The following is a 24,288-nucleotide window of genomic DNA, read 5'->3' as shown; positions in this document are numbered from 1 at the left end:
CTCATATTCTTCATTTCCTACTTGTCTTCTCTTCCAAGTTCTGTGAGTGTCAGTGCTGTTAAGAGCAAAGGTTTCATCTCCTACATCTTTGATTCTTCATTATTTTTCAGGGAAATAACAGTGTTCAAGCGCCACATTAATACAGACATTCTTTTTCAGGTCATTCACGTGTTGCAAACTGTATAACAAAACGATTTCTGAGTAAACACCATGGCACAATGGGATATAAATATTTGGTGAGACCGTTAAACAACAAATCTAGTGTAGTGCAGGCTACAGAGGTCATGTCCAAAGATTGCACAAAGTACCACCATCTTCACTAAAGACTGACTGAGAATGGCTGTTGCACACCCAGGTCATGTGGTGCAGCGGTGGGCCACGTGTCCTCCTTGGATCCCCACAACTTACTGTCTATCTGCTTCCTTTAGGCCCAGGAGCCGACCAACCCCCAAAGGCATCAGCTAGGTCCTGACCTCTGTTTGCAGGGCAGCAGTGGCACCAGCAGCAGCCTAGCCGGTGGAGAGGAGAGGTCAGGGGCTTACTCTACCACAGTAGCAGCCCTATGCTGGGCCACAGCTGTGCTGGCAGAAACTGCACTCCTCCACGCAGGCCACACACCTTCTGGGCCACACTCTCCTGCAGGCACAGGTCTTGCTGTACTCTGATAATTTCTCCCTCCCTCGTTCCTTGAGGCCTACAGGTCACAGCAGCATCTGGGCTGCAAGTCCCGCTGTGCTTTCTGGTCTCACACTGCCTTTACCTCCCCCATCTGTACACAGTCCTGCTAGTGAGCTCTTCGGAAGCTTTCTCCAGTCGCCCCTTTCTCCAGTCACCCCTGTGATTCAGCCACCACCTTCTTGCTAGCATCTGGGGCCACAGCAGTGCCACTCTATCCTGGCAGAACAGTGCACATCAGGGGTGGGAGCATCTCGAGAGTCTGCTGTCTTCAGTGTCATAATGAGTGTGTGTGTGGGCAGGGACAGCCTGGTTCCAGGCCCATCATCTTCCCTGGATCACGGTAGTCATGGTCTCCAAAAGTCACCTGTTCTGCCCTTGTCCTGTTTTTTATTTTCAACCCAATAATCAGCCTCATGTTTTAAAAGCAAAAGTCAGAGTACACGAAAAAGGCATACATCAGAGGATGGCACAGCTCTGCTCAAAATGCCCGGAGAGCTCTCGTGTCACCCGGCAGAAGCCCAACTTCTTCCAGGGGCTCCAGGCTCTGTAAATTCCAGTTTTCACCAACTTCCATGATCACATCTCTGTCACTCTGTTCCTTCCTTCTTTCTTCTTGAGTCACTGTTTCTTCTTGGTGACCTCTACCACTTCCTCCCAGTCACTGTTTGGAACTCTCTCTTCTCAGAGAAGCTGACCCTGAGGACCCTACTTAATCCTGCAACTCCTGTCCCTCCCTTACCATCTCCTGAGCTCTCTCCCTTGCTCTCATAACATCAAAGTAAGATGTTAGTCAGTGGGGTTCAATCCCCATCACAATATGCTGCACTGGCCCTGCCCCCAGGCATGCTGAGCTGACCACTCAGGCTGGGCATGGTGGTGTATGCCTGCAATCCCAGCACTGGGGAGGCTGAACAGGAGGATCACCATGAGTCTGGGCTGCATAGTGAGACCCTGTACCAAATACATAAAAAAAAGAAAAAAGGACAGTCAAACAACATCCTCCTTCATCAATGAGCTGAAGCCTTCTAAGGCAATACAAACCCACTCTACTTTTCATTTTCCTTTGGGGAGAAATTTTTGGGGAGCTACTACGCTAATGCAAGAGCCCAAGCTTACCATTTACTGTATGGCACTTGGCTGCATCAATTGTACACACATCATGACTGAGCCCCTTCAAGCTCCTTTACTGGTAGATAGAATTCCTCCCTTTTCAAGTTGGAGAGGCTTGGTAACAGCCTAAGAGCACGGGATTAGCAACTGAGTTTGTTGCTTTTGCCAGTACTGTGCATACTTACGCTGCACAGTAAAGTTTTGGACACAAATATCACAGTCAGCAACCATACACTAAGTGAGTAAGTACTGGATTATTAGTAGCCTAGATTTTGTGAGCCATGTACAAAGGAACTAGAAAGTTTTCATGGAATGTGGATTAGCACTCGCGGTGTGGGGACTGAGGTCTTGGGAAGCTGAAGAAGACTTCCAGATTCCTTTCTCCCATATGTACTCAAAGATCTGTATTTTAAATCTTTTGGTTACCAATGTTTCATTTGGTATTCACTGTTCTACAGATCAGACAAAGATCTCTATCTTCCTTGAATGGTCCTCAGAATGTTGGCTGTGTCTCATTAGAGACCAAAATCCATCCATTTTGCCCTCAAGGGGCTATGAAATACAGAAGATGATTCAAAATTACGTGATGAATTCTGAATTATCCTCCTTCATTCCTCTGACCACCAAGTTATTTTGCTTCTACTTTTCTGGCTCATAAGGAATTTGATAATGACTACTATAAAACTCATTTGGCAGTCAGAATTCTGATAGCAAAGCATGTTCTCCAAATTTCAAATTCCTGAAGCACACAGATCTTTTTTGCTTTGTTCTTTTGTTTCATTTCTTTATCTGTATCAGGAACCAGTTATGATAATTGTGACAGTAAAATATGAGCTTAAAAATGACCACACAGCAAAGATATTTTCAAGAACCAGTCGGAACATTAGCCTTGCTATCAGAAATCTCAGTTGCGGTCCAGGATGTAAAATAAACTGCCATTCACCTGGGCAGGATATTCAATCTCCCTCAACCTTGATTTCCTTATCTGAAGTAGGAAATGGTCACATCCACGAAGAGACATGCAGGGAGAACACAAGGGTTACAGAAGCACACCAGTGTTCCCAGAACCTGGCATTATTGTTTTTCTACTTGATTTTGCAAAACTAGGAAACCTAAAAGCAGCTATGCCCAAAAAGTTTTGCCTAGAAAAAGAAGGCCAAGAAGTGGTTTAAAGTTCTCAACTTATAGAGCTTTCAAGGCCAACCTTCAAATGGTTAGAATACTCAAGTCTGCCAGGAGCATAGGAGGGGATTAGATAGAGCCCTGTGCACAGGACAGGCTGAATAATTTGCAGAGCCCAGCCCCAAATGAAGAAGGGCTGGGGCTCCTGTCTAGAAAAAATGAAGAATTTCAAGCCAGACACAGAGGAGCACTGAACCAAGCCTCGCCCTCTGCAAGCAGGGCCAGCTCGCAGGCCAAAGAGGCTGTCCCTGGGCTCAACAGGCACACGGCATAATTAAAAGGTTTGATTTCTCTCCCTAACCAAAGGGAATTGTGGCCACCAAGGTACACCATCGCAGTCAAGGGTACCTGAACTGTTATCAAAGACCGACTGTCTTCCCAAACTTACCACAAAGAAAAGTCCAATACAAATCAAATAATATATTTTAATAAATCGAATAATATATTTCAATAAAATGTTTAGCTAAAATACTCAGCGAATGGCCCTTTGTTATTTAATGTCCATGACTGATGGAACCCGTCCACCTTGCTGGCCTCTCACTTCCTTGGGACACTCCTGCCTCCTCTCTTGTGGAGTCTCGCTATTGCCCCCATCACGCCTGTATGTTGGATCTTTGCCTGTTTTGCAAGCATTCCCCCTTTGCACAGAAATAATTTAGGTGCTATTCCCTGCAGCTCCCCTCAGGCCAGCCCCACAAGTCTCTCTTCACAGCCCTCTGCTCTGAGGAGCACATACGCCTCCTTCCACTTCCTCCCTCCCCCTTCACCGTCACCGTCACCGACCTCATCTCTGCCTCTCCCCATTCAGCCCATTTCCCAATTCCTGGTTCCTCAAATGGAGCTGTTTCTGCTTGCTGTGAAGCGGCCCCCAGCGTGAACTGGAGCAAACCCAGCATGAGGAAATGCAGGTCGACAAGATTCCAAATCACCCGTGAATTATTTCATGTAATTGAGGAATACGGACATAAATTACATTGCTCCAACAGGTGACTGCTATATTAAATTTTCTATTTTAAAAGGAAAGCTCTTCAAATTGGGTCTTTGAAATAGGAAAACAGTCTTGTAATGTTTTTAAAAAGGCGGAGACACTCCGCACACACAAGGGGCAGAGTGTCTTGCCCTGCTGCAAATGTTTTAGCAGCTGTGGGGACTCCACAGGGCGGACTTGCTGCAGCAGAGAACGGTGTGCCAAAATTCAGCTCTGCATCATGGAGACGTGCAGACGGTGGCCTGGTGGGCCGCGGTGAGGCTCCTCCTGCTCACAGCTGCGCCTGTAAGCTCTCCTGTGGTTTCTCAGCCCTGGCTCCACACCACAGTACCGCTGAGGAAATCATGTGTCTTGGTTTTGGTCTCTTTACATGTGAAATAACTGCAAAGGAATCCAGGCGCGCATCACACCAGCTCTATCCCCCTAATAGAAGGGGGGGTGCTCATCTCTCTGGAAGTCTGAAGGTTAAATCTCTATCCACAGGTTGGATCCCTCCACAGACAGTGCAAACAGGTTGCATTTGTTTGCTTTTTCCTCACTGTACAGGATGTCTTTTATCAGAGACACTTTCTATAGTCACAAACCTTTGGATTCAGCAACTTTATACATCAAGAGAAACTGAGACCTTAAAAACCAAAAGTTGGTGGAAAGGAGCTATTTCTTCCCTTCCTCTGGCCAAGACCCAATGGATATTTTGTCATTTAAGGATTTTTGAGTATTGTTAACAAGCATGCGTGATGGTCTATGACGAAAATAGTTCACTGGATAAAGTGCTCACTGTGAAGGCGCTGCATACAGTACTTTAGTTTTATGAAGGCTTTAAGAATTTATAGCACAGAGCTTTCGTTCATGATACAGCGTATTAACAATTCTGACTCAACAAAAGCTCTGCTGCTATTTCACTTAAGAAAAGAAAATAACATGAACTTATGAAGATAGAAAATTAAATATGCATCCATTTTATAAATAAGATTTAAAGGGCCTGCTTAATTCCATAATATTTCCATGTGTGCCTACTATGGGATGCATTAATTTATGTTGGGAATGCAGCTGTCAACTTGGTCTATAGCTTTTGTTTCCAAATATCTACAAATATAACTGACAAAGTCTATTTTCACTACAGAGGTGCCCTTGGTACATTTAGGTGGCTTTGGTAGCTCACTAAAACAATGTACTTTTTTTTAAAAAAAGGTATCTATGAGGAGTTTGTGCACAACTGGGGATTGGATGACAACATGAGTCATTCAGACAGAGTGTGAGCCTCACGTTTCATCCCTGTACGCCACAAAATTAACATTGTTTGGTCGATGACAGAACACAATAAAAACATACTTTTCCCCATACATGTGGACAAACAAAGTAACACATGCGGAATTACTTCTCTTACATATCTGCCAGGCATATGATTGATTGTTAGAAATTTTTGACTTGGTTAAGACAAAATTTAGCCAAATGTTAAAAGCATGGAAAATGTTGGTGTAGGCCAAGCAAATAATATTCTGAGAAAGCTTTAAAAGCACCCCAGCGCACAAACGCGACATCTTACCATTCTGTCTCATGCAGTCTGTTCCCTGGAGCTAGTGTTAGCTTTAACCCTTCAGTGCTGTGGCTGAGTTTCATGTACAAGGGGTAGGGGCTGAGGGATTATTCAGAACTCTGCTCTTAGTTAGGTGGATCCTCAGTTTACGTGAGAAAATTTCAATTCCACTAGGGGAATCTTGTCACAGCATACACAGTATCTATGTAGTTTATAGCAAATCTTCACACTTGATTGGAAGGCGTTTCTGTTCTAGGGTTTTACTAGTGTGTCGTGATTTGTGAGAGCTGTAATGTTTCAAAGGTTGTGCAAATTCAGGGCGTGTCACGTAGATCTTTCTCTTCCTCCTGTGAGCTGCTCTACCTCAGAGTGAACTTCTCGATGGCAACTCTTGGAGATTACGTAAATGCAGCGCCCCATGAGGCTGGCTTTTTACGCGCACAGCCGAGGGGTGAGATGGCTCTACTGGATCTGTTTGTCTTTCCTCTGCTTCTTAGAGCAAGCCATCCTGGGAGGTTAGGGGATGTTACTGCAGCGATTATCAGCAGGTCAGCCATCTACCTTTGGTACTTACAGGAATTTTATGACTCTTGATCATATTATCAAATTCTTCATTAATTTTTTTGTATTTTTCTTCAGTGCGTGGGGTGAGTGCATATGAGGAGTCAGGATCAGGGCTTTCACAGCCTTTGTTTTCTTTCTTGTTCAATGCCTGCCAGGTTCAGAGAAATATCAAGAGTAAAAAAAAAAGGAAGGGCATTCGAGTACTTACACACAATCTTTGCCTGCTGATCATTAGATCAATATCTTCGTTAATTTTCCTGTACTTGTCCTCAGATTCAGGGCTGTGACCTACGGAATCGTCCGCATCGGGATCTGGGCTGTCACACCCATTAAGGCCTTTCTTTCTCAACGTCTGAAATACATAATTTGGAGAGTTCAAACCTAGACAAAGTCTGTAAGAGACATGCAGGGCTGTTATAGGACTTCAAGCCGTCCAGCGTTTCTGGTTATTACATTGTATTCCACCAAGGAAAGGAAAGCATGGGCAAGAACCCCAGGCATTTCCAAAGACTGTTCATCACCCGCTTAAAGACATAATAGGGAAACTCCTTTTGCAATTAAATTCAGTCCAACGGCAAGAAAATATGAGGGCCCAAGCTTTGTCACATGGAATCTTAAGCACTTCAAGAAATATCGAGTGACAAACAATTATAGCAGAATACAGTGAAGGTTGGCAAATTACAACATTCTTTCTTCCCACAGAAAAATCAGAAGTCAGGATGTTACACAATGATTTCAGAATCTGCGAAGATGACAGAAGTGGAAAAGTTGGAAACACAATTGAACACCCTGGTTGGCACTAATGGGGCTGTGCACACCCCCACCCCCACCCCACGCTCCTGACAGCAGAAGGCACAAGGGAGCCTCGCTAGCAACCCCACTTGGCACTGGCGGAGAAGGTTCAGGCACCACGTTCACTTGGAGAGCAACTTTTGTTTAGAGTTCTGCAAATGTGAAAATCTACCCTGAAATCTATAATATTGAGAAGTTATCTTCCTAAATATATGCTGAAGGAAAAGTCAAAACAACTGACTTTGGCTTCATTTTCCTGAGCCGAGTGAAGAAGCCAAGGAATACTGCAGAGAGGCGGCTAAGGCAGTAACCATAAAGCCAGCGACAGTTCCCCCGGGTTTCAGCGGAGCAGGAATTGCCCGAGACTGCCTTCTAATACATGAAAGTGAACCGTCAGTGCCTTATCTTGAAGCTCCTGTCGCCTGGCTGTAGGTCTGGTCGAGTCTCAGCTGTCACAGAAGGATAAATACTAGTATAACACTGTAACAGCTGGAAAAAATATGAGTCAAGAGTTCTGAGTTTGACTATTTTTTTTCAAGCTGATGGTTGGTTGTCAACTTAATGACACACAATTCAATTTACAGAGACAATTTTATGTTTTTAGAGATCATAGAACTTCTGATTAATCACATAGCTCGCCATGTTAATTATTAATAGACTATCAACATTTCTTAGTTTTCCTGGTACTATCAAAATCATTACAGAGAGATGTGTACTCATGTGTCTTTCATGAAGTGGAAAGTTCAGCAAAGCTCATCTTTATTAAATACAGCATTCACATATAAATTAAAAAAAGAGGCTGCAACACAGAGCTAAGGAACAGAAAGCCGAGATCACACTCAATCTTTAATGCATGCAGTTGTGGAAAATAAATGAAACAACAAGAGTTTAAAAGGGGGGGGTCAGTCCTTAAAATTTAAACTCCTTATTTCTTATCAATGTGAAGCAAAAACTAATGGTACTTAAAATTAATTTCTGGGGTACCCGAGGTCTTTATTTAATGTCGAACTAAGAGAGCTACCACTTCGAATATGTTGAAGATGCACCATGGGTCTGTAAATATTTATTAATGTTATAGCAGTATAATGTAACAAATAAACATATGGTTACAGCTTATTATGTGGTAAAATATTTGAATATTAAAATGAATATTTTGACACAAAGATGATAAAATATACATTTACAATCTTATAATTGGTGGGGCCACCTGTCCCCCTATAATAGACTTACAGTCATCATTTTTATTACTGTTTGCAATGCATACTAGTTACATTCCTCTTGGGGACCAGTATGCACCATTTCCTGGTCACTTTAATCCATTCCCTCCCTTCCTTCCCTTTCCTTCTCTGTTCTCAGTCCCCTTCCTCATCTCTGAAAAGTCTGCGTCCCTGTTTTCTCCCATCTTTCCTCTATTTCATTTTTTAAGCTGATTCATATTTTGGGTTTCTTATGTAAGAGAAATCAAGCATTATTTAACTTTCTGCCTCTGACTTATTTGACTTAACAGGGTGGACTGGAGAGCTATCCATTTTCTGGAAATGACACGATGTCATCCTTGTCCACGATTCAGCCCAGAATAAAAAATGCAGAGAAGGGTTCCTATAGTAATGCCCAAGTACATCGCAGTGCCTGACGGTGACAATTAGACACACTAACTTAACTTCATATATTCTCAGCTCTCTCATTAACATTGTCACATATACAAGTGCATTCCTCTTATTCCTCTTGGTGACAGCTATTTGTCATATTATCATGTGTTTCTGCTTTGATTTCTATAGATCCTTGAGCTGCTGAGAAAAATTTCTGAGTATCTTGCAGCATCTTCCATATACTTTTCCTAACAATTCACTTGTGGAAAAAAAGTAGGTAAGATCAAGAAATGTATGTAAGTATATATTTAATGTATATGTTGCACATATGTTATATATGGGGGTGTATAGCTATATATTTCCAAGGTTATCTACTTAGGTTTCAAGCAGGCATGCTAAGACACTCTTATTTAAAGTAGTCTTATATAATGTTAATTTAGAGTCACAGTAGTGTGCTGATTTTTCAGTGTGCACCAAGTCTTTTATTCAATAAATCTTATTGTAAAAATGATGCTTGTTTTGATACGCAGATTTCTGACAACAGAACGCTAGGGTTAGGCGAGGCCTATCAACTGTCATTACAATCCATCTGGCACATACATGTGTGCTAAATATTCTTACAAAGCTTTTGGGGAGTAGATGTTTTGTTTGATTTATAAAAATTCAAACATAAATTACATTTTTTTGAAAGATCTCTACAAATATTAACTCATTATCTCTCGCAAGTCCTTTATGAAGAGTTTAGAGAAATGCCCTGCCACAGTTCAAGTTGGCTCGGCCGTGCCTTGGCCGGTGGACAACTTGGGGCCCACCTGTCCCAGCCCCAGCTTCCCTATACCACGCAGTGAGGCACGCAGACCAGATCTCTACCAGCCATATTCAACTACAGTAGCTGACTGAATACTGGACAACATGAAGGCCGTGGAAAAAATTTAAGTATGAATAGATGGATAAAATATTGATATTTTTTATACACCTGATTTTAGACAAGAGTGGAGATGTCTAGCAGTCAAAGAAATAGTTAGTTCATGAATTAAAAAACCAGTCAGATCAATAATTCACTTTGTACCTGAAGAGTTGTATGCTGCTAAGCAAACAAAGCAGTGACTTCCAGAACTGCTTCTTGAAGTGGAAAAAGTAGCGGCTCATTTTCTCCCAATAAATGCTCCTTGTATCTGATGACAGTATCTTGTAATAAACATCATGGGTATTTAAATAATGATTTGAGTTAAATGGTGTTATTTTATAAAGGGCTTTTTGAGATATACAAACACAAAACCCAAGAGCAAATTAATAATGAGTTCCAAATTCCCATAATCACATAACCAGAACACTGAAAAAAATTGTTCAAAAATATTATCCTCAGCTGAGTGCTTGTATAACATTTCTGCCAAGAACAAATGATTATGGTGGAATTATAAAGCTCTGCAAACGGAAAGCATGGCACAAACCTGAATATCATAGCATGAATGTGGAGTGATAAGAGCAGTTTTGTCTTTATTATATTAAAAATCTACAGCTGTTTAATGATGACAAAGGAGTTAGGTTAGATTCAGCCAAGTCTGTCTATTCACAGTAATGAATAGTCGATAGGAACTAAAGGGCTTACTAAATGGATAAATAAGCATTAATCTTTCAGGCCTTTTTCTAGCAAAATCAAAATCTCTGCCATTGGCTTTTGAAAACTTTTCTGATCCTTCACAAATGTCATTGGTCAGGTCAGGTAAGCTCTTAAATTACTATTCCTTTATGCCAGCTAGGGGTCCTGGGTATATATATATATCTAGGTATGATCTAAAAATAAAATGAATGTGTAAATTTAAAAGGAATGACATTGCTACTGTTCTCCTCTTCAAACACGCTCATCCCATCATTCTTGCCCCTCTCGGAAGCTGTTCTGGAAGTCCTCTGTGGTGAGTATCCTCTTTGATTGCACCATCCTGGTTGCCTTCCTGTCCTGAACCCACTCAAGATGTTTATCTTTCATGGTCATATTCATTTGGGGGAAGAGCCAGAAGGCATGCTGCACCCAATGCTGCCAGCAAGGTTGATGAAGCTGCACCGTCATATTTTGACGGGCCTGCCTTTCTGTTGGAAGGTGTGGGGCAGAAGTACTCACTGTCCTCTGGGTCCTATCTGCTCAGGACATGGGACAGGACTTCCAGGACCACTTCTCAAAGCTGCAAGAATGATGGCACAAGTGTGCTTGAAGTGAACAGGAGTGTTTCGAAGGGGATTAATGACAATGAACCACTCACTGCTATTTTCAAAATTTAAACATCCATTTTGATCACTGTGTGTGTGCGTGTGCGTGTGTGTATTTTAAATGCCTCTCAACTGACTATGTTTTAAAAATATTTATCCTGTATTTCAAGATAAGGCAAGAAACAAAATGGAACAATGCTTTCCTCAGAGAATTCTCAGTCTTAAGTGAAATGGCAAAGTGAAGCCATCTTGCCACTGGAGAATGACACTTTTGGGTTGCGTCAGTGGGCCACAGCGGCTCCTTAGGTGTATTACAACATACTACTGTCATACTCTGAGCCGGGAACAGCCACTCCTAGGGAAGCAGTTAGATTGACAGAAGGCGACATACTCCGAACAATGAACAGGAGGAGGAGTCCAGGTAGGTAATCCAAAAACCAAGCAGAAACTTTCTTCCAGACAGGTGGACATATGGACCTGTGTTATTACATTTGTGCATAACTTGCAATATGTATAAGCTGATGATGATAGGTGACAGGTGCTTCAACAAGTCTAATGAAATAGATGTAGGGGAACAGATTCTACTTCCTTACTGTAAGGAATATAAATGAAAAAGAATAACACACAGAGCTCTTTCTGTTCTGTAGTAGACATTTTGTTGTCAACTAGAAATTCCCTTTCTTCTAGCATGGTGAAATGAGCTTTTCTTTTCATTCATTTCTTTAATTATTAATTACTGTTCTAACAGATTACTTATTAGTGAGAAGTAACTAAATTGTGCATCTTTTTTTTTCAATTATACAAGGCTGTATACTTTATTTTTTTTCAAAGTTTTATTGATGAACAGATAGCAATGAGACAGTTTCAAATCAAATTAAGGCTGTATACTTTATAGCAATGTTATTGAAGTAAAATTTAGCTTTTTTCCACCGAAGAATCACCACCACAGATGAGAGGTTCTAACCAGTCGATGTCACGGTTTGTCTACCATCTCACTAATATATATTTTTATCGTCTTTCCTTTTCTGACCTTCCCAAAAATGCAAATTCTTTTGTGAGGAAACTCCGATTAGTCTTATTAATCTTTGTCAAAATCCAAATCAGTGCCTGTTCTTGCACAACTGATGCTAGAAGGTTATGTGTAAAACCACATGAAAGAATTACTGCGATCACTTGCCTGAACTCTGTGTTCCTAAGTGGGAAAAAATGATCTATTAAGAAAAACTTCTCTTTCTTCTTATCCCAAATCACTTTTTGTTGATATTTCATAGCCTTGTAAAGATAAGTGTCTGTAGGTAACAAACTGAATGATGTTTAGAAAGTAGCAGATCCGTGTAGGAATGGTGGAAGCGGACACTGGCTAGGAAGGAACTTTCTAGAGTGGCTAGTAAACATGGCTGCCAAATGGAGAGCGGGTTCTCACTATTCAATGCAGCAACTGGGGAGTGGTGACCTTTGGACACTGCCTAGTACCTTTTTCTTTTTAAGACCCATTCAGCAAGTGATTATAAAAAAACTACTATGTGCCAGACATTGCTTAATGTCTGGAAGCTGCCAATATAAGCTAAAAAAAAAAGGTCCATTTAAAAAAATTGTATTTTAAAAATCTTGTGTTTTCTAGCACAAATCACTGGGGAAAGATTAGGTGCCAAGAATTTTTCTCTCTATATTTTTAAGCCCAATTTTTCTTTTTTTTCTTTTATGGACCATGTTTTGATGTCATACATAACACCTCTTTGCCTAATTTATTTATTCTTTCTTTCTTTCTTTCTTTCTTTCTTTCTTTCTTTCTTTCTTTCTTTCTTTCTTTCTTTCTTTTTTTGGTGGAACCGGGGATTGAACTCAGGCCCTTGCACTTACAGGCAAGCGCTTATTCTGCCGAGCTAACTCCCTGGCCCCTCTCTCTATATTTTTAATCGTCAAAACTGGAAGCATTATTTGTAATATGTCTGTACTATGATTCTTCTTTGTTCTTATTCCCCAAATACAAAGGTGGTTTAAAATGCTGTTAATGTAGTTAATTGGTAGGTTGATTTTAATTAGGTAAGCAAATCATATTCCATACAGAGTGCAAAATATTAACTTGTACCAAACGTTATTCACTTGTGTTGAACATTTTAAGCAAAAGTTAAAAGTACAAAACTTTAACAACATTATTCTGGAAGTTACTGATTTACATTCTAACCAGGTATCTGCTACAGGCAAAAGGTGGAAGACGAGCTGGAGATTTTAATTGTTTTTATGTTTTTCTTCAAAGGACAGTCTCAACATTGCACTGGAAAAATTTTCAGTGAATTTTTTTAAGTCTCCCTATTTGGGGAAATTAAAAGGCACTAAAAATTTGGAAAGACTTATCATGTGTGGGGTACAAGGGCATCCACACCACCTATCTCTGTGGTCACAGATTAAACATTCAGTGCACCCTCATGTTCGCTGGGAGGCAAGGCACACTGCCCATAATCAAGGGCCTGGTGCGTGGGAGCCCTTGCTTGGCTCTCCTTCAGATGAGCGCATCAGTCTCTTCCCCTCCACAAACGCAGCTGGTGCAATGTCCCTCCGCAGCCCACCTTCATCACCAGGCTGAATTCACGTCTTCCTGCTCACACACTCGGCTCCTTCGATGCTCTTTTGTACGACAGCCTTATCATATGTCATTCACCATTTATCTCCTCTGCCTACACCCAAATATCCTTAGCAAAGCCCCTTTTTGTGTTCACTTCATAGTTCAGTATGGAATGGTCTGACATAATTTAGGTGCTCACCAAGCGCTGGCTGAATGAGTGTAACACGCATTTCCACCTCAATGTTACTGCCTGTAGAGGTTTCGGGCTCACTGGAGGAAAAGATGGAAGCGAGATCCAGACATTTGCTAATATGTGTTTGGCATTGTCTGTGATCGTTTGGATGCAAAGATGATTTTTTAAGGAACATATGATTAAAATTATTTTGGCATATTTTTCTACCCACTATCATTAGTGTTCCTACTTGCACCTCCTGAAGTCTAGGGACTGTTTATTAGTTACTATGTAACTTAGGCAACTTAGTAAGGGGCCCTTCCTAAGCAAAGAGCTTGGTAAACCTCATAAAGCCTAGAACTTAGTCAAGGGTCTGGCCTATTATATGGGCTTAATAAATATTTGCAGCTTAATGACAGGCTGAATTGGACACATAAACCAAACAGAGAAGAATGTGCCAATGTTAGCGGGGCAGAGAGCAGTCATGGGCATTATTATCTGCTACTGTACTTTTGATTTATGCATTTCACATTGCTATATCACATTATGGTGAAACCCACTACTTTAATTGGCACAAGTTTATTAATTTTGAAATGTACTGTTTGAATTATAAAGCCATCCAAAAGTGAGGCATAATTTGTCTCATGTACGAAATTGATTATAACTCAGGAGTTTTATATCACTGAATCCTTAAAAGTTAGAGTACCAGTGACACGAAAGCTCAGAAGAGAGTTTGTGAGTTCTGAGATGAAAGAGTATCAGGAAAGAGCCCAGAAATCAGCATGGAGGCAGGAAAAAAAGGAGCGGTATAGGACATGGAAGTAAAGGTTAGAAAGGGGAAAAACAAAAACTAGGAAAAAACATGAGGAAAATTTGCGGGTGTGAGTCAAGCACTATAAATTTGAAATAAGCATGTTTTAAAATTCCTGGGCCAAGGCCACTTTCTTTCCCCCCGCCAGTTCTTGGATGAGCATCTACTCATCCTCTCTCCTCCTATGCTGTGACATTGGACTCATTCTCCACCAACCTTCACCTGGGGGGACCCGTGGAGAACCGGGGTGACTCTAGGGCCAAGCAGATGATTCGGGCTTCCTAAGAGTAGGTCACTGTTTGGAGTTATTAAGGGACCTTCCACCACCCTCTCCTGGAAGCAGGACAAGATGTGTATCGTGGGGCTGGCTGCAAATGGGGCCGAGTCGGGAAATTTGGCACTAGGAGGCTAGGAAAGACTCTGACATCCTGCATCCCAGAGACATGTGAAGCCAAATACTAAACAGAGAATATCTGAACGTGTAATGACTGGAATGCATGATAATGTATGCAGTCAGGCCTAATAATCTTCATAAAATAAGACAATGAATGCCAAAAAGCAAAGGATCAAATGGTCATTGGCTCTGAAAAACAGATAATGTTGACTTTTTAAATAAGGAAGGAAAAGACAGGGCGGAACTATCAACTAAACAAAGGTCAAGAAAGAGGAGAGGAATAAATTCTCAAAGATCAGGAAGCAGGTTTATGAAAGTATGTGTGTGCATATAATTTCACATAGTAACCTTTAGAGTTTATGGTATTTCACTTGCAAATGATTACAGGGAAAAAAGAGAGTGAATCTACAAATACTGATGTTTTAAAATAATTTATAGGACATTAATATCTTATTTAACAAAAGATGTGCATGTTATCTTCAGTAATCAGATTAAGATCAAATTCATATTTTTGTTTGGGGCTTGTAGCTCAGTGGGAGAGTACTTGCCTAGCATGCTTGAAGGCTTGGGTTTAATTCCTAACATCACAAAAAGAAATCCAATCATTACTTCTGTTTCCATGTAAGCTCTTATCTAGTCATCAATGCATGGGAGGTCAGCTGAGATGAGAAGAGTTAGCCCAGGGCCCTCTGTCAGTCACCTTGTAGCCTCATCTCTGTAGGATTTCCCATGATCTCTACTATTATTACATCATTATCTTCCTATTTATTTTATTGAAGTTTCTATCTCTTCTTTCATTTCCCTCCCAGGTTTTCCTTCTCAGCAAACATTATGACTTATTTCTTCAATCCAGTGGTCCCCAAATGCCCCCTAATTCCATCATCTCCTGACTCAGCTGTCATTACTTTTGCTATTATGTCTCCTTTATTTTTGTGCAGGATCTCACTATGCTGCCTCGATTCGTAATGATTTTCCTTTTCTCAGCTTCCGCAGTCCTCTTGGGCTCAGTCCTTGGCTCACCATGCCTGGGGGTGAGGCTGGTGCTGCCTGTGATGTCAGAAATCAAACCTCTGTCCCTGCACTTGACTAAGCAGGTGCTTAGTCTGCTGAGCTATCTCGCCAGCCCTTGTCTCCCATTTTTGGACTGTTTGTTGTCCAAAAAACAATGAACCTGGTTATGAGAGAACCTTTCAGGAAATCATCTTTCATTCTCTGCCAGAGTCTAATTAAAGTGCTAATCTCATCTGTGTCTGTGTTTATCAAACTGCAGAGCAACCCAGAGCATGAGCTCCATCCCCCATGCATGAGCTCCATCGCAGGGCAAGCATCTTCCTCCCTGGTCACCACCCCTCTCTGCACCTGCAAGCTGTGTTTTGGCCTAGGAGGATTTCTGCGTCATTTCTGCGCCAAGTGAAAACACTCTTGGTGTGCACCAAGCAGTCCTATCTGGAATACCCTGGTTGACTCTTTCCTGCTGAACTGCTGTCCCAGGCCACCTACCTTCCTATGGTCTCACCTGTTCAGCGAGCGCTGCCCCACTCTCGTAGGCACTGCCTTTTTTGTGTCCTCACAGTCTTTTTCTTTCCTTATCTTTCCGTGGTCCTAGTAACTGAAGGCAGAGCCTACTAATTGTAAGCACTCATACCATTAAGATACATCCCAACCCCTTTTGTATTAAGGCATGGTCTTGCTAACATCACCAAGCTGTGCAGGCTGGTCTTGAATTTGCAATCCTCCCTCCTCAGCATCCTGACTAGCTAGAATTACAGCACACACACCCTGTGCCTTTTTGTATTTTTATATGCAGCATATTGTGTTGCAATTTACCTTTTTACGTGCCTGCCCCAGTGCGTCCTATGAGAAATGGCCATCTCTGGTCCCTAACAAAGGTCTTGGCTAATATATGTGAGCTCACTATAGGTTCTTATGCATTAGATGAATGAATAAGAAAATCTGACAGTCACATTTTCCATGACAGACTAACTGAAACGAGTTGGGTAGTCTTCCAAGGTAACAGTGTTAAAATATACTCATTGCCATACACGAAGGAGACCTGCTTTGGCCCTGGGCTTGCTCAGCCATGCCTCGCCAGCTCTTGAGCTTCTGCGGCTGCTGGTGCTACCAGGAGAATGTAAATATTTTGAGGACCAGAGTTACTACAGGAGACACCTGCGTGACTTCTGTGTTTCCAGGCCTCCCTCAGAAACACAGACGCTGCCCTCAACGTATTCTGAACAATCTGGCTCCACGGGGTTTTGAGTTTCTCAGCACCCTCTCAGAAGAGCAGAGGACTCCTGGAGCTTTCTAAAAGGTGATGAAAAGTAAAGATTTGAGTTTGGCCATGGACTGGCTGGTGTCACAGCAACTTTCATTCATACCTGAGAAGGAGACACACAAATCCTCACTTCAGAGACAGCTAGGGACTCTGGAACTTGCAGATTAAGTTCTTCCCTGCCTAACATACTTCCTCTCCACTGGACCTCTGCAGGCTGAAGAGAGATAAAGAGCTCCTATGGGCTCGACCTTGGCCCATCTCTTTCTGGACCAAATGGGCAGACCAGAGGGAGAGACTCTGTCTGTGCCCTGCATTCCTGACAGTAGTGTTTTTGTGTGTCAAGTCACAGCATCAAAATTTACCAAGAGTGGACTTCAGTCTGGGGTATAGCACTGATGATTCTCACCAAGTTCTTTCCTAGTCTTCAGTTTTTTAAATATCAGGTAAAGAGATTTCAAGGGTCGGTTTTGGACTGTGAAAATGGATCTCGCTTGCAGCATCTTCAGCTTCTTCCATAATACATGCCTGACCAAAAAAAAAATGCTTTCTTTTTCTGAATTATTCCTCTTCCTAATAAACCAGCCCGCTCTCCAATGAGTAGCTGTAGCCTATTCTCTACTGGAAGTCTTGTTATAGCATTGGTTCTTCTGTGGTCCTTCTTCTGGCAGCAAAGATGGGAGAGGGCCTCTTAGGCACCAACCCTGCTGGAGAGGAGCCCTGTGAAGAAGATGCCCCCGCCCTCACTGAGGGCTTTGCCTAGGCCTGCAACACGACATCCCAGATACTGGTACTGACAACTGCACTGGTATAGCCTGCTCTGTACCATTTCTGTGACATGACAGAGAGAAGCGAGGTCTCAGGAGTGTGGGACATTCCTGGGATGCCCTGGGGACTGTATGTAACTCGCAGCCACTGTGGCTGCTAGAGAGAGAAAGCTTTGTGTTAGAACAGCACTCTCTGAGAGGAGAAACTGTGTCTCCCCCCACCCTCCCTGTATCCACAGCATCTTGAAGGTCTCCAGCATACGGATGACACTTAATAAAATTACTATTAAAATAATGGACTCCAAGACTCTGGTGGCAGGGGTTCTATTTAGAGCAGAATGACAGTGGGCTGTGAAACACACAAATGGCAGCTGCTAGATGTGCACCCAATGGACCCTAGCGGGACCCACAAAGAACCCCCACTGTTTCCTCCTCATATATGAATTTAGTTTACAAAAAGGAAAGATTTGTGCACAGTGAGGTGTTCATAGGATTAGCACATCCCTTCAAGGTGTCCGCAGGACTTCGTAGTGAGCACTTACTACTTATCACTGTTGTCTAGATTACCGTTTTCATCTCATTTTCCAAGTATAAGATTCTTGCCCACAGGGTGTCTCTTGCGGGCTCCCTGTCCTCCGTAGCTAGCAGAGTATGTGACAAGGGGATGTGAAGTGATGGTAGTCACTTCATGTTCTGGGTGGGTGTCCTGGAAGCCAGCACCGAGAACACCCTGATGGCATGGAAGGAGGAGGTGCAGACAGAAAAGGAGAAGCCGGCAGCCAGGGCCAGCTTGAACCCTGAGTTTTCTCTGTCCTACATCGTGAGTGACGCTCGGTCTGCGGCAGCCCCGCGGCCCTGGACTCCAGCCTTCCTCTTACTCGGCTGCATCTCTCTTGATGTAAAAACTCCCCCGAGCCTTGGTTAACGGCAGGGCTGCTGACTTCATTGTACTGGCTGAATAAGCTGCCGGCTTTCGCTGACTAGTCGGTGCAAGGGATATGGGGAAGCTGGTGGCCTGGCAAGGTCTAGGCGGATTGTGGTGGGCTCTGGGAGCCACAGGCTGTGGACCGAGTTGCAGGACGCACGCCCGAGCGAACGGGAGGCCAGAGCGGCGGCGAGAAGTCACAGGTCTGGGCTCCTGGTGGGCGCAGCGCGCTGACTCGAGGAGGTGGAGGTTGAGGTCCTGCTCTGCTGTCGAGAGCCAGCGAGTCCCAGGGAACGCGCCTGCTCACCCGCAAAGGTCTGCGGAGGCTTTCACCCTCCTCCCTCCCACCACACTCCCAAGGGCAGCACCTGCGCTCAGCGGCCACGCGGGGCGCGCTTGCCCTCTACAACTCCTCATAACCACGAGCCCACGGAGGAGCAGGAAGTGCTGCACTGTACTCAGTTGCCTCATTTAGGCATCCGTGAGCAATAAAATGTGATCGAACTGCACTTTTAAAATCATGGCAACATCATACTACAGTAACCCACGCAAGTCCGTGTCTGCAGTGGCACAGCTCATAGTAGCTAAATCCCAAAAGCAGCCTGTGCGCTCCTTACAGACACATGGATAAAGAAAACCTGCTATTTATACACCACGGAATACTACTCTGCCTTGAAGAAGAAGAAAATTGAGTCATTTGTAGGAAAATGGACGCACCTTGAGACCAGAATGTTAAAAGTGAAATAAATCAGACTCGCAAGCTTAAATGCCACACTGTTTCTCTTATGGGAGAAACCGAAAGTATAAAGCAAAAAATTGTAAAATAAAAGATAGAAAGGGTGAGACAAGGAGATACAGACCGAGAGATGAGGGAGAAGAGATGTGTAAAAAGAATGCAGACGTGTTCTGTCCGCGTGCTAACGCTTCGCAATTGAATGCGATCATCACGTGCTGCAAACGCAGACCAAGAAAAACGAAATTCAAAAGAGGAAGCATCAAGTAAATCAAAAGTGATAAAAGTCAGCTGTTTGCAAATCTTCAGTTGCTCAGCCGCAGCGTTCCTCCGAGGGTCTGGCTGTGTTGACAACGAGCCGGGCCTTGATTCCAGCCGCTTTCTGGGTGGACACGCGGGCTCCCAGTCGGCCCAGTCGGTTTGCACCCACCTGCCTGGCCGCTCTCGGCTCCTCCCATCCCGCTCCTCAGTGCGGGGCTGGGGCTTCATCCCAGCATCTCGAAGACCTGGGAGCGCACTGGGCCCTTAGCACTTCATAAATTAACGGGCACTCTGAGATCATCAATCAAAGGGCCACTATTTGCTTTCTTAACAGTATAATCATTTCCAGCTGCTACCAGAAAAATAACCAAACAGCATCCCTAGGTTAGAGTGCCGGTAGCATTTGGGAGCACCTCCCCTTGGCTTGCGCTCCCCCGGGACCTGCCCTTTGCTCGTTGGCTCGTTTGTTCCTAGGTTCGATGGCTCTTGGGCCTGACTGCAGTTCTTGCCGCTTGCGCTGTTCATGCGAAAGGCCCTTTCTTATTAGCGTCGCCAAGTATGAACTGAGTGTAATGATTAAAATAACTAGGACACAGGCCATGAGCGAAAAGATTCGGAGAAGACCAAACACATTCCATTGTGGAGAAGGAGTCTTCTTTTCTAAAGGCCTACAGTGACCTAGGATTATTACCGTTACAAGCGGATCAAGGCCTGCATAGGCTGAATTATTTTATTCTCTTATGAGCTTACAGTTTTCTAAATTTGTTTCCAAATTCAATTAATGATAAAGATCAATTCATTTCAATCTACTTTCCTTATGCTATAAAATGTCATCTGTGCATGACTCTAGAGCCCCATGATCTGAGGCCAACTCCCAGCTCACGGACTTGTGTTTTCTGTACCCGGATACATTTTACAGAGAGCAGTGTTCTTACACTCTGTTCTGTTGCTTTCAATTTAACGAAATGCTACAAAAGCTGCAGAGATGACTGGGAAGGGAAAGTTGAAAGGCGTACATAAGGAAAGGGGCTTATGAGAATGGATGATAAGCCGAAGTCAAAAGTAGAAGACAGACGGATGACACACAGAGGAGGCCAGGTGTGGTGGCGCACTCCTGTAATCTGCCAAGGTGGGAGGTTACTGTAAACTTGAGGCCAGCCTGGACTATATGAGACCTTGTCTCAAAAAAGAGTGACATATAGGCAGGAAAGGGGAAGAAGGAATGAGAATGGATGAAACAGGAAGAATTGGAGGGTCTTAGGACAGAAAAAGAGCGAAAAACAAGCGGTGCTTGTGCTTGGGGCACTTGGGTGTGCAGTTGGCCTTTCCTTGGGCAGGGGTGCAGGACTTTAAGACATAATATAAAGCCATGAGCAACGCTGTTCTCCCCAATGTCACCACTACACACAGCACCGGCACCAGCTGTCTAACTCACTGCCACTGAGTGGAGGCTGCTGGCCCCAGTCTTCTCTGTGCCTCATCCCAAGAGTGTCCTCCGAGGGCTTCCCGGGGCCTTAGACTCCTGCTCCTGGCCTCTGTCACCTTCAGCTGCCCGCTTTTCCAGTCACGATGGTTTCGGTAATTTCAGCTTTGTCAGTGGAAATCTACTGCTACCTGCCTGCAAGTTTGGTGCTCTAGCTCTCGGATGTTAGAAAATCTCTGCTATTCTGTTAGTTCAAATTTGAGTTTTCATTTGCAGGATCATTTGATCATTTCTTCCATAGTCTTTATTAGGTAATTATAAAAACAACCTTTCCTCGTCTATGGCATGAAGAGGAAATTAAACCAGCTTTTCCTCACTACCAAAATATTAATTTTCTTAATATTTTAATTGAATCAGGTCCTCGGCAGTAACACCTAACTCTGCTGAGCGCTGATCTGTACCAGGGCCAAGCTGGGGCCTCCTGTGGATCTGAATTAATCCTCATACCTCTTCTACCCTACTGCCATCCTGCAGGGAAAGAAACAGAGGAGCAAGATGGCTCAGGGTCCTGGTCAAGCCCACATGGTCGCCCAAGGCGGATGAAGATTAGGAACACTTATGTAAGGTCCGGGCTTTATTCTTTGGGCTCCTGATTGGACTATTTTGCCCCTGAAGGCTTTTCTGCTTATAAAGCTTCCCCAGGGGCTGGGGATGCTGCTCAGGGGAAGACGATTTGCTTAGCAAGGTCCTGGGTTCAATCCTTAGTCCTCCACCCAATCTTAAAAAGATTACACAATTACATCTATGTATCTGATTGAAACATCTCAAAATCTCATTCTCTAAATCAAGGGATATATGTGTAATACAGTTCACTTTTTGATGAGTAATCTTATCTACAATGACTTCCTGTTACTTTACTCTAGAAGGAGAAAGCACCTTCCACAATATTTACCTAGTGTCTGCCTAGTTCACAGGATGTGGGAAGCTAAGGAGAAGACAGGGTGCTGAATGTCTTTCAGATTCTGCATGTCTCAGACTAGGAAGGAGGACCTTTCTGATAACACTTGGGCTATAAGTTTCTGGATCAAATTAAACACAGGTTGATGGCAATTATTAAAATAATTCTAGTAAAGGGGCTAGGGATACAGCCTGGTGGTCTAAGCACCTCCCTGGCAAGTGCAAGGACCCAGGTTCAATCCCGGGTACTACATGTCATGCCCGCCTGAAACTGGCTGTAGTGGCACATGCCTGAATTCCAGAGCTGTAGAGGCTGAGACAGGAGGATCACTATGAGTTCAAGCTGTGTAGCAAGACCCTGTATCATATAAATAAATAACTTTAGAAAATAAAATAAATTAATACTAGTAAGACCCTGAAGGCTCTGTTACTAAGGATAATATTTGCTTCATTCATTTACTTAGGCTTCCATGTTCTTCCGGTGAAGCCTGCTTCTCAGCTCTCTGGTTTCCCTGAGAAGGCTTCGCAAGGAGGAGCCTGAATTCTGAGTGAATTCAGGTCAGGGAGCAGGGGAAAGCGTGTGCTTCACAGGCAGGCTCTTACTTCTCTCTGAGTAAAGATGTTGGCTCATGGAAGACCTGTGTACCAAGAAAATTCTTCGGTACACCACTGAGGTAGCAAATCTTCTTTGTCCTTTCTTTTCCTGAACGGTGCAGGTAGCTCGGCTGCTTTCGCTTTATAGGCCCGATGACAGGAAAAGTAAGAGGAACAACTAGAAAACTTCTGAACTTTGCACCACAATGAGGAGGAGGGCAGAGAGACGTGATGGCTTTAGGTGAAAATCTCCCCAAGGCCCAAGGAGAGGGGGAAAGGATGAGAGAGCTTCAAGACCCGCAGGGGCTCGGGTTTTACATCTTGTCAGAAAATCTGCCCTGCTGGGAAAAGCCCAGTGAGCATCTGCAGGCCCTGACTCAGCAAAGCAAATGCCACCCACAGTCCCCAGCTGTCTCTCCAGCAGGAGCACCCCTGTTTTCTCTGGAGGCTTCCCACAGCCAGGCCAGTCCTGGAGGCGCTCAGATGGGAAACCAGAGTTTTGAAAAATTGAACTTCACGTTGTGTAACATTTATAAGAAGCTTACCATGATCATCTTCGTCGCTCTGTCTGGACTCAAAGCCAACTTTCTGTTGTATAAATAACATTAACCCTATACTAACCACCTTGTCGAGTCAGAGGGCCTTAAATAGCCATTGCAATCTGAGTAGATCTCAATTCTTTTTAAAGATTGCTGTTAAAAGATGAGCGGAAGCAACAGCATTGAATGAGGAAGAAGCAAAGCGGGGTTCAAAGACTGCTTCCTCGAGGTAATGCACGCTATTGACTCACCATGAAAGGAACGCAGTCTATATGGAGACCAAAGGTGAGGGCGGGAAGGCAGCTGGAGCAGTCAGGAGCTCTCCCCCACCGTTGCTGCATTACTTTATTGATTACACTGAGGGGGTTAGACGGAGATCAATGGCAGTTTGTTGATCAGCCCCAGGAAGTTGTGCTTGGTGTAATGGAAGTTATATATCTGAATTCCTCTGCTGGAAATTGCTAGTGTCACATTGATGGCACATGTCTGCAAATGCATTTGTGTGTGCGTGTGCACGTCCCTGTGAGTGCGCATGCGGTGCATGATGCTGATAATGTAAGGAAAGCAATTCAGAATTATTTCTAGGTAGATGTATTTCTAGGTGGATATCTATTGTCTTTTATTCCCCCAGAAAGAAACAGTTCAATTTGGTAACGCGCACTCCAGGATGGTTTCGGGGCTTTATGCTGCAAGGCCTGCAGAGGGAATGGGGATTCTTAACAACTTGCTCTCATACGGTACCACTGTTTTCTTCCAAAAGAAATAAAATCTCGCCTATCTGTCGAGACTGCTGTGCAGAGGGCTGCAATGTTTCCCCATGGTTTGCAAGTATATGGGCCTCTGAGCCCGTCAACAGGTGCAGGGCTCAGACTAGGGACCTGCGGAGCCCTTATCAGCAGACGCGGACTCTGTGGCCCTCGCTGTCTGTCCTGCGAAGTCCTCTCGGCAGTAACAGGCGTGGTGCAGAGCAAGCATCAGTGGTTTAGAAATGATATCTTTTCCCTGGTAGCGAGATCCACTGTGGGTATGTGACTGGAATATTCAAAACACCTGTTCACCTGGAACTCGGCCAAGTGTGTAATACATTAGCGTGGGCCTGGCGCGCTTCCAAGAGTAAGTATCGTTACTGCCATCAAAATACTGAGGCAGCCGGGCAAAGTTTCAGACTCCAGGCAATGCAAGATAGGTAGATATTTTTATTGTTAACAACATCATCACACTAAACACTGTTG

The 24,288-nt window shown here is 43.6% G+C and overlaps 1 protein-coding gene across 9 annotated transcripts in view; it reads right to left on the bottom strand.

The window, feature by feature from the left end:
- Mef2c (myocyte enhancer factor 2C) overlaps positions 1-24,288 on the bottom strand; it is a 167,051-nt gene that overhangs the window by 30,131 nt on the left and 112,632 nt on the right. For 6 of the 9 annotated variants that reach the window (XM_023704169.1, XM_023704172.1, XM_023704170.1 and 3 more), the window contains one exon: positions 6,268-6,411. In XM_023704169.1, coding sequence (XP_023559937.1) covers positions 6,268-6,411 — 144 coding nt within the window. Of the gene's footprint in view, positions 1-6,069; positions 6,208-6,267; positions 6,412-24,288 lie in introns of all 9 variants that reach the window. The other 3 variants (XM_004644061.2, XM_004644064.2, XM_004644057.2) reach the window with 2 other exon arrangements.

This window comes from Octodon degus, unplaced genomic scaffold, assembly GCF_000260255.1.
Source record: "Octodon degus isolate 3935 unplaced genomic scaffold, OctDeg1.0 scaffold00190, whole genome shotgun sequence".
In the NCBI taxonomy this organism is placed as follows: domain Eukaryota; kingdom Metazoa; phylum Chordata; class Mammalia; order Rodentia; family Octodontidae; genus Octodon; species Octodon degus.
The sequence above is the reverse complement of the archived record's forward strand: the minus strand, read 5'-3'. Positions and strand labels throughout refer to the sequence as shown.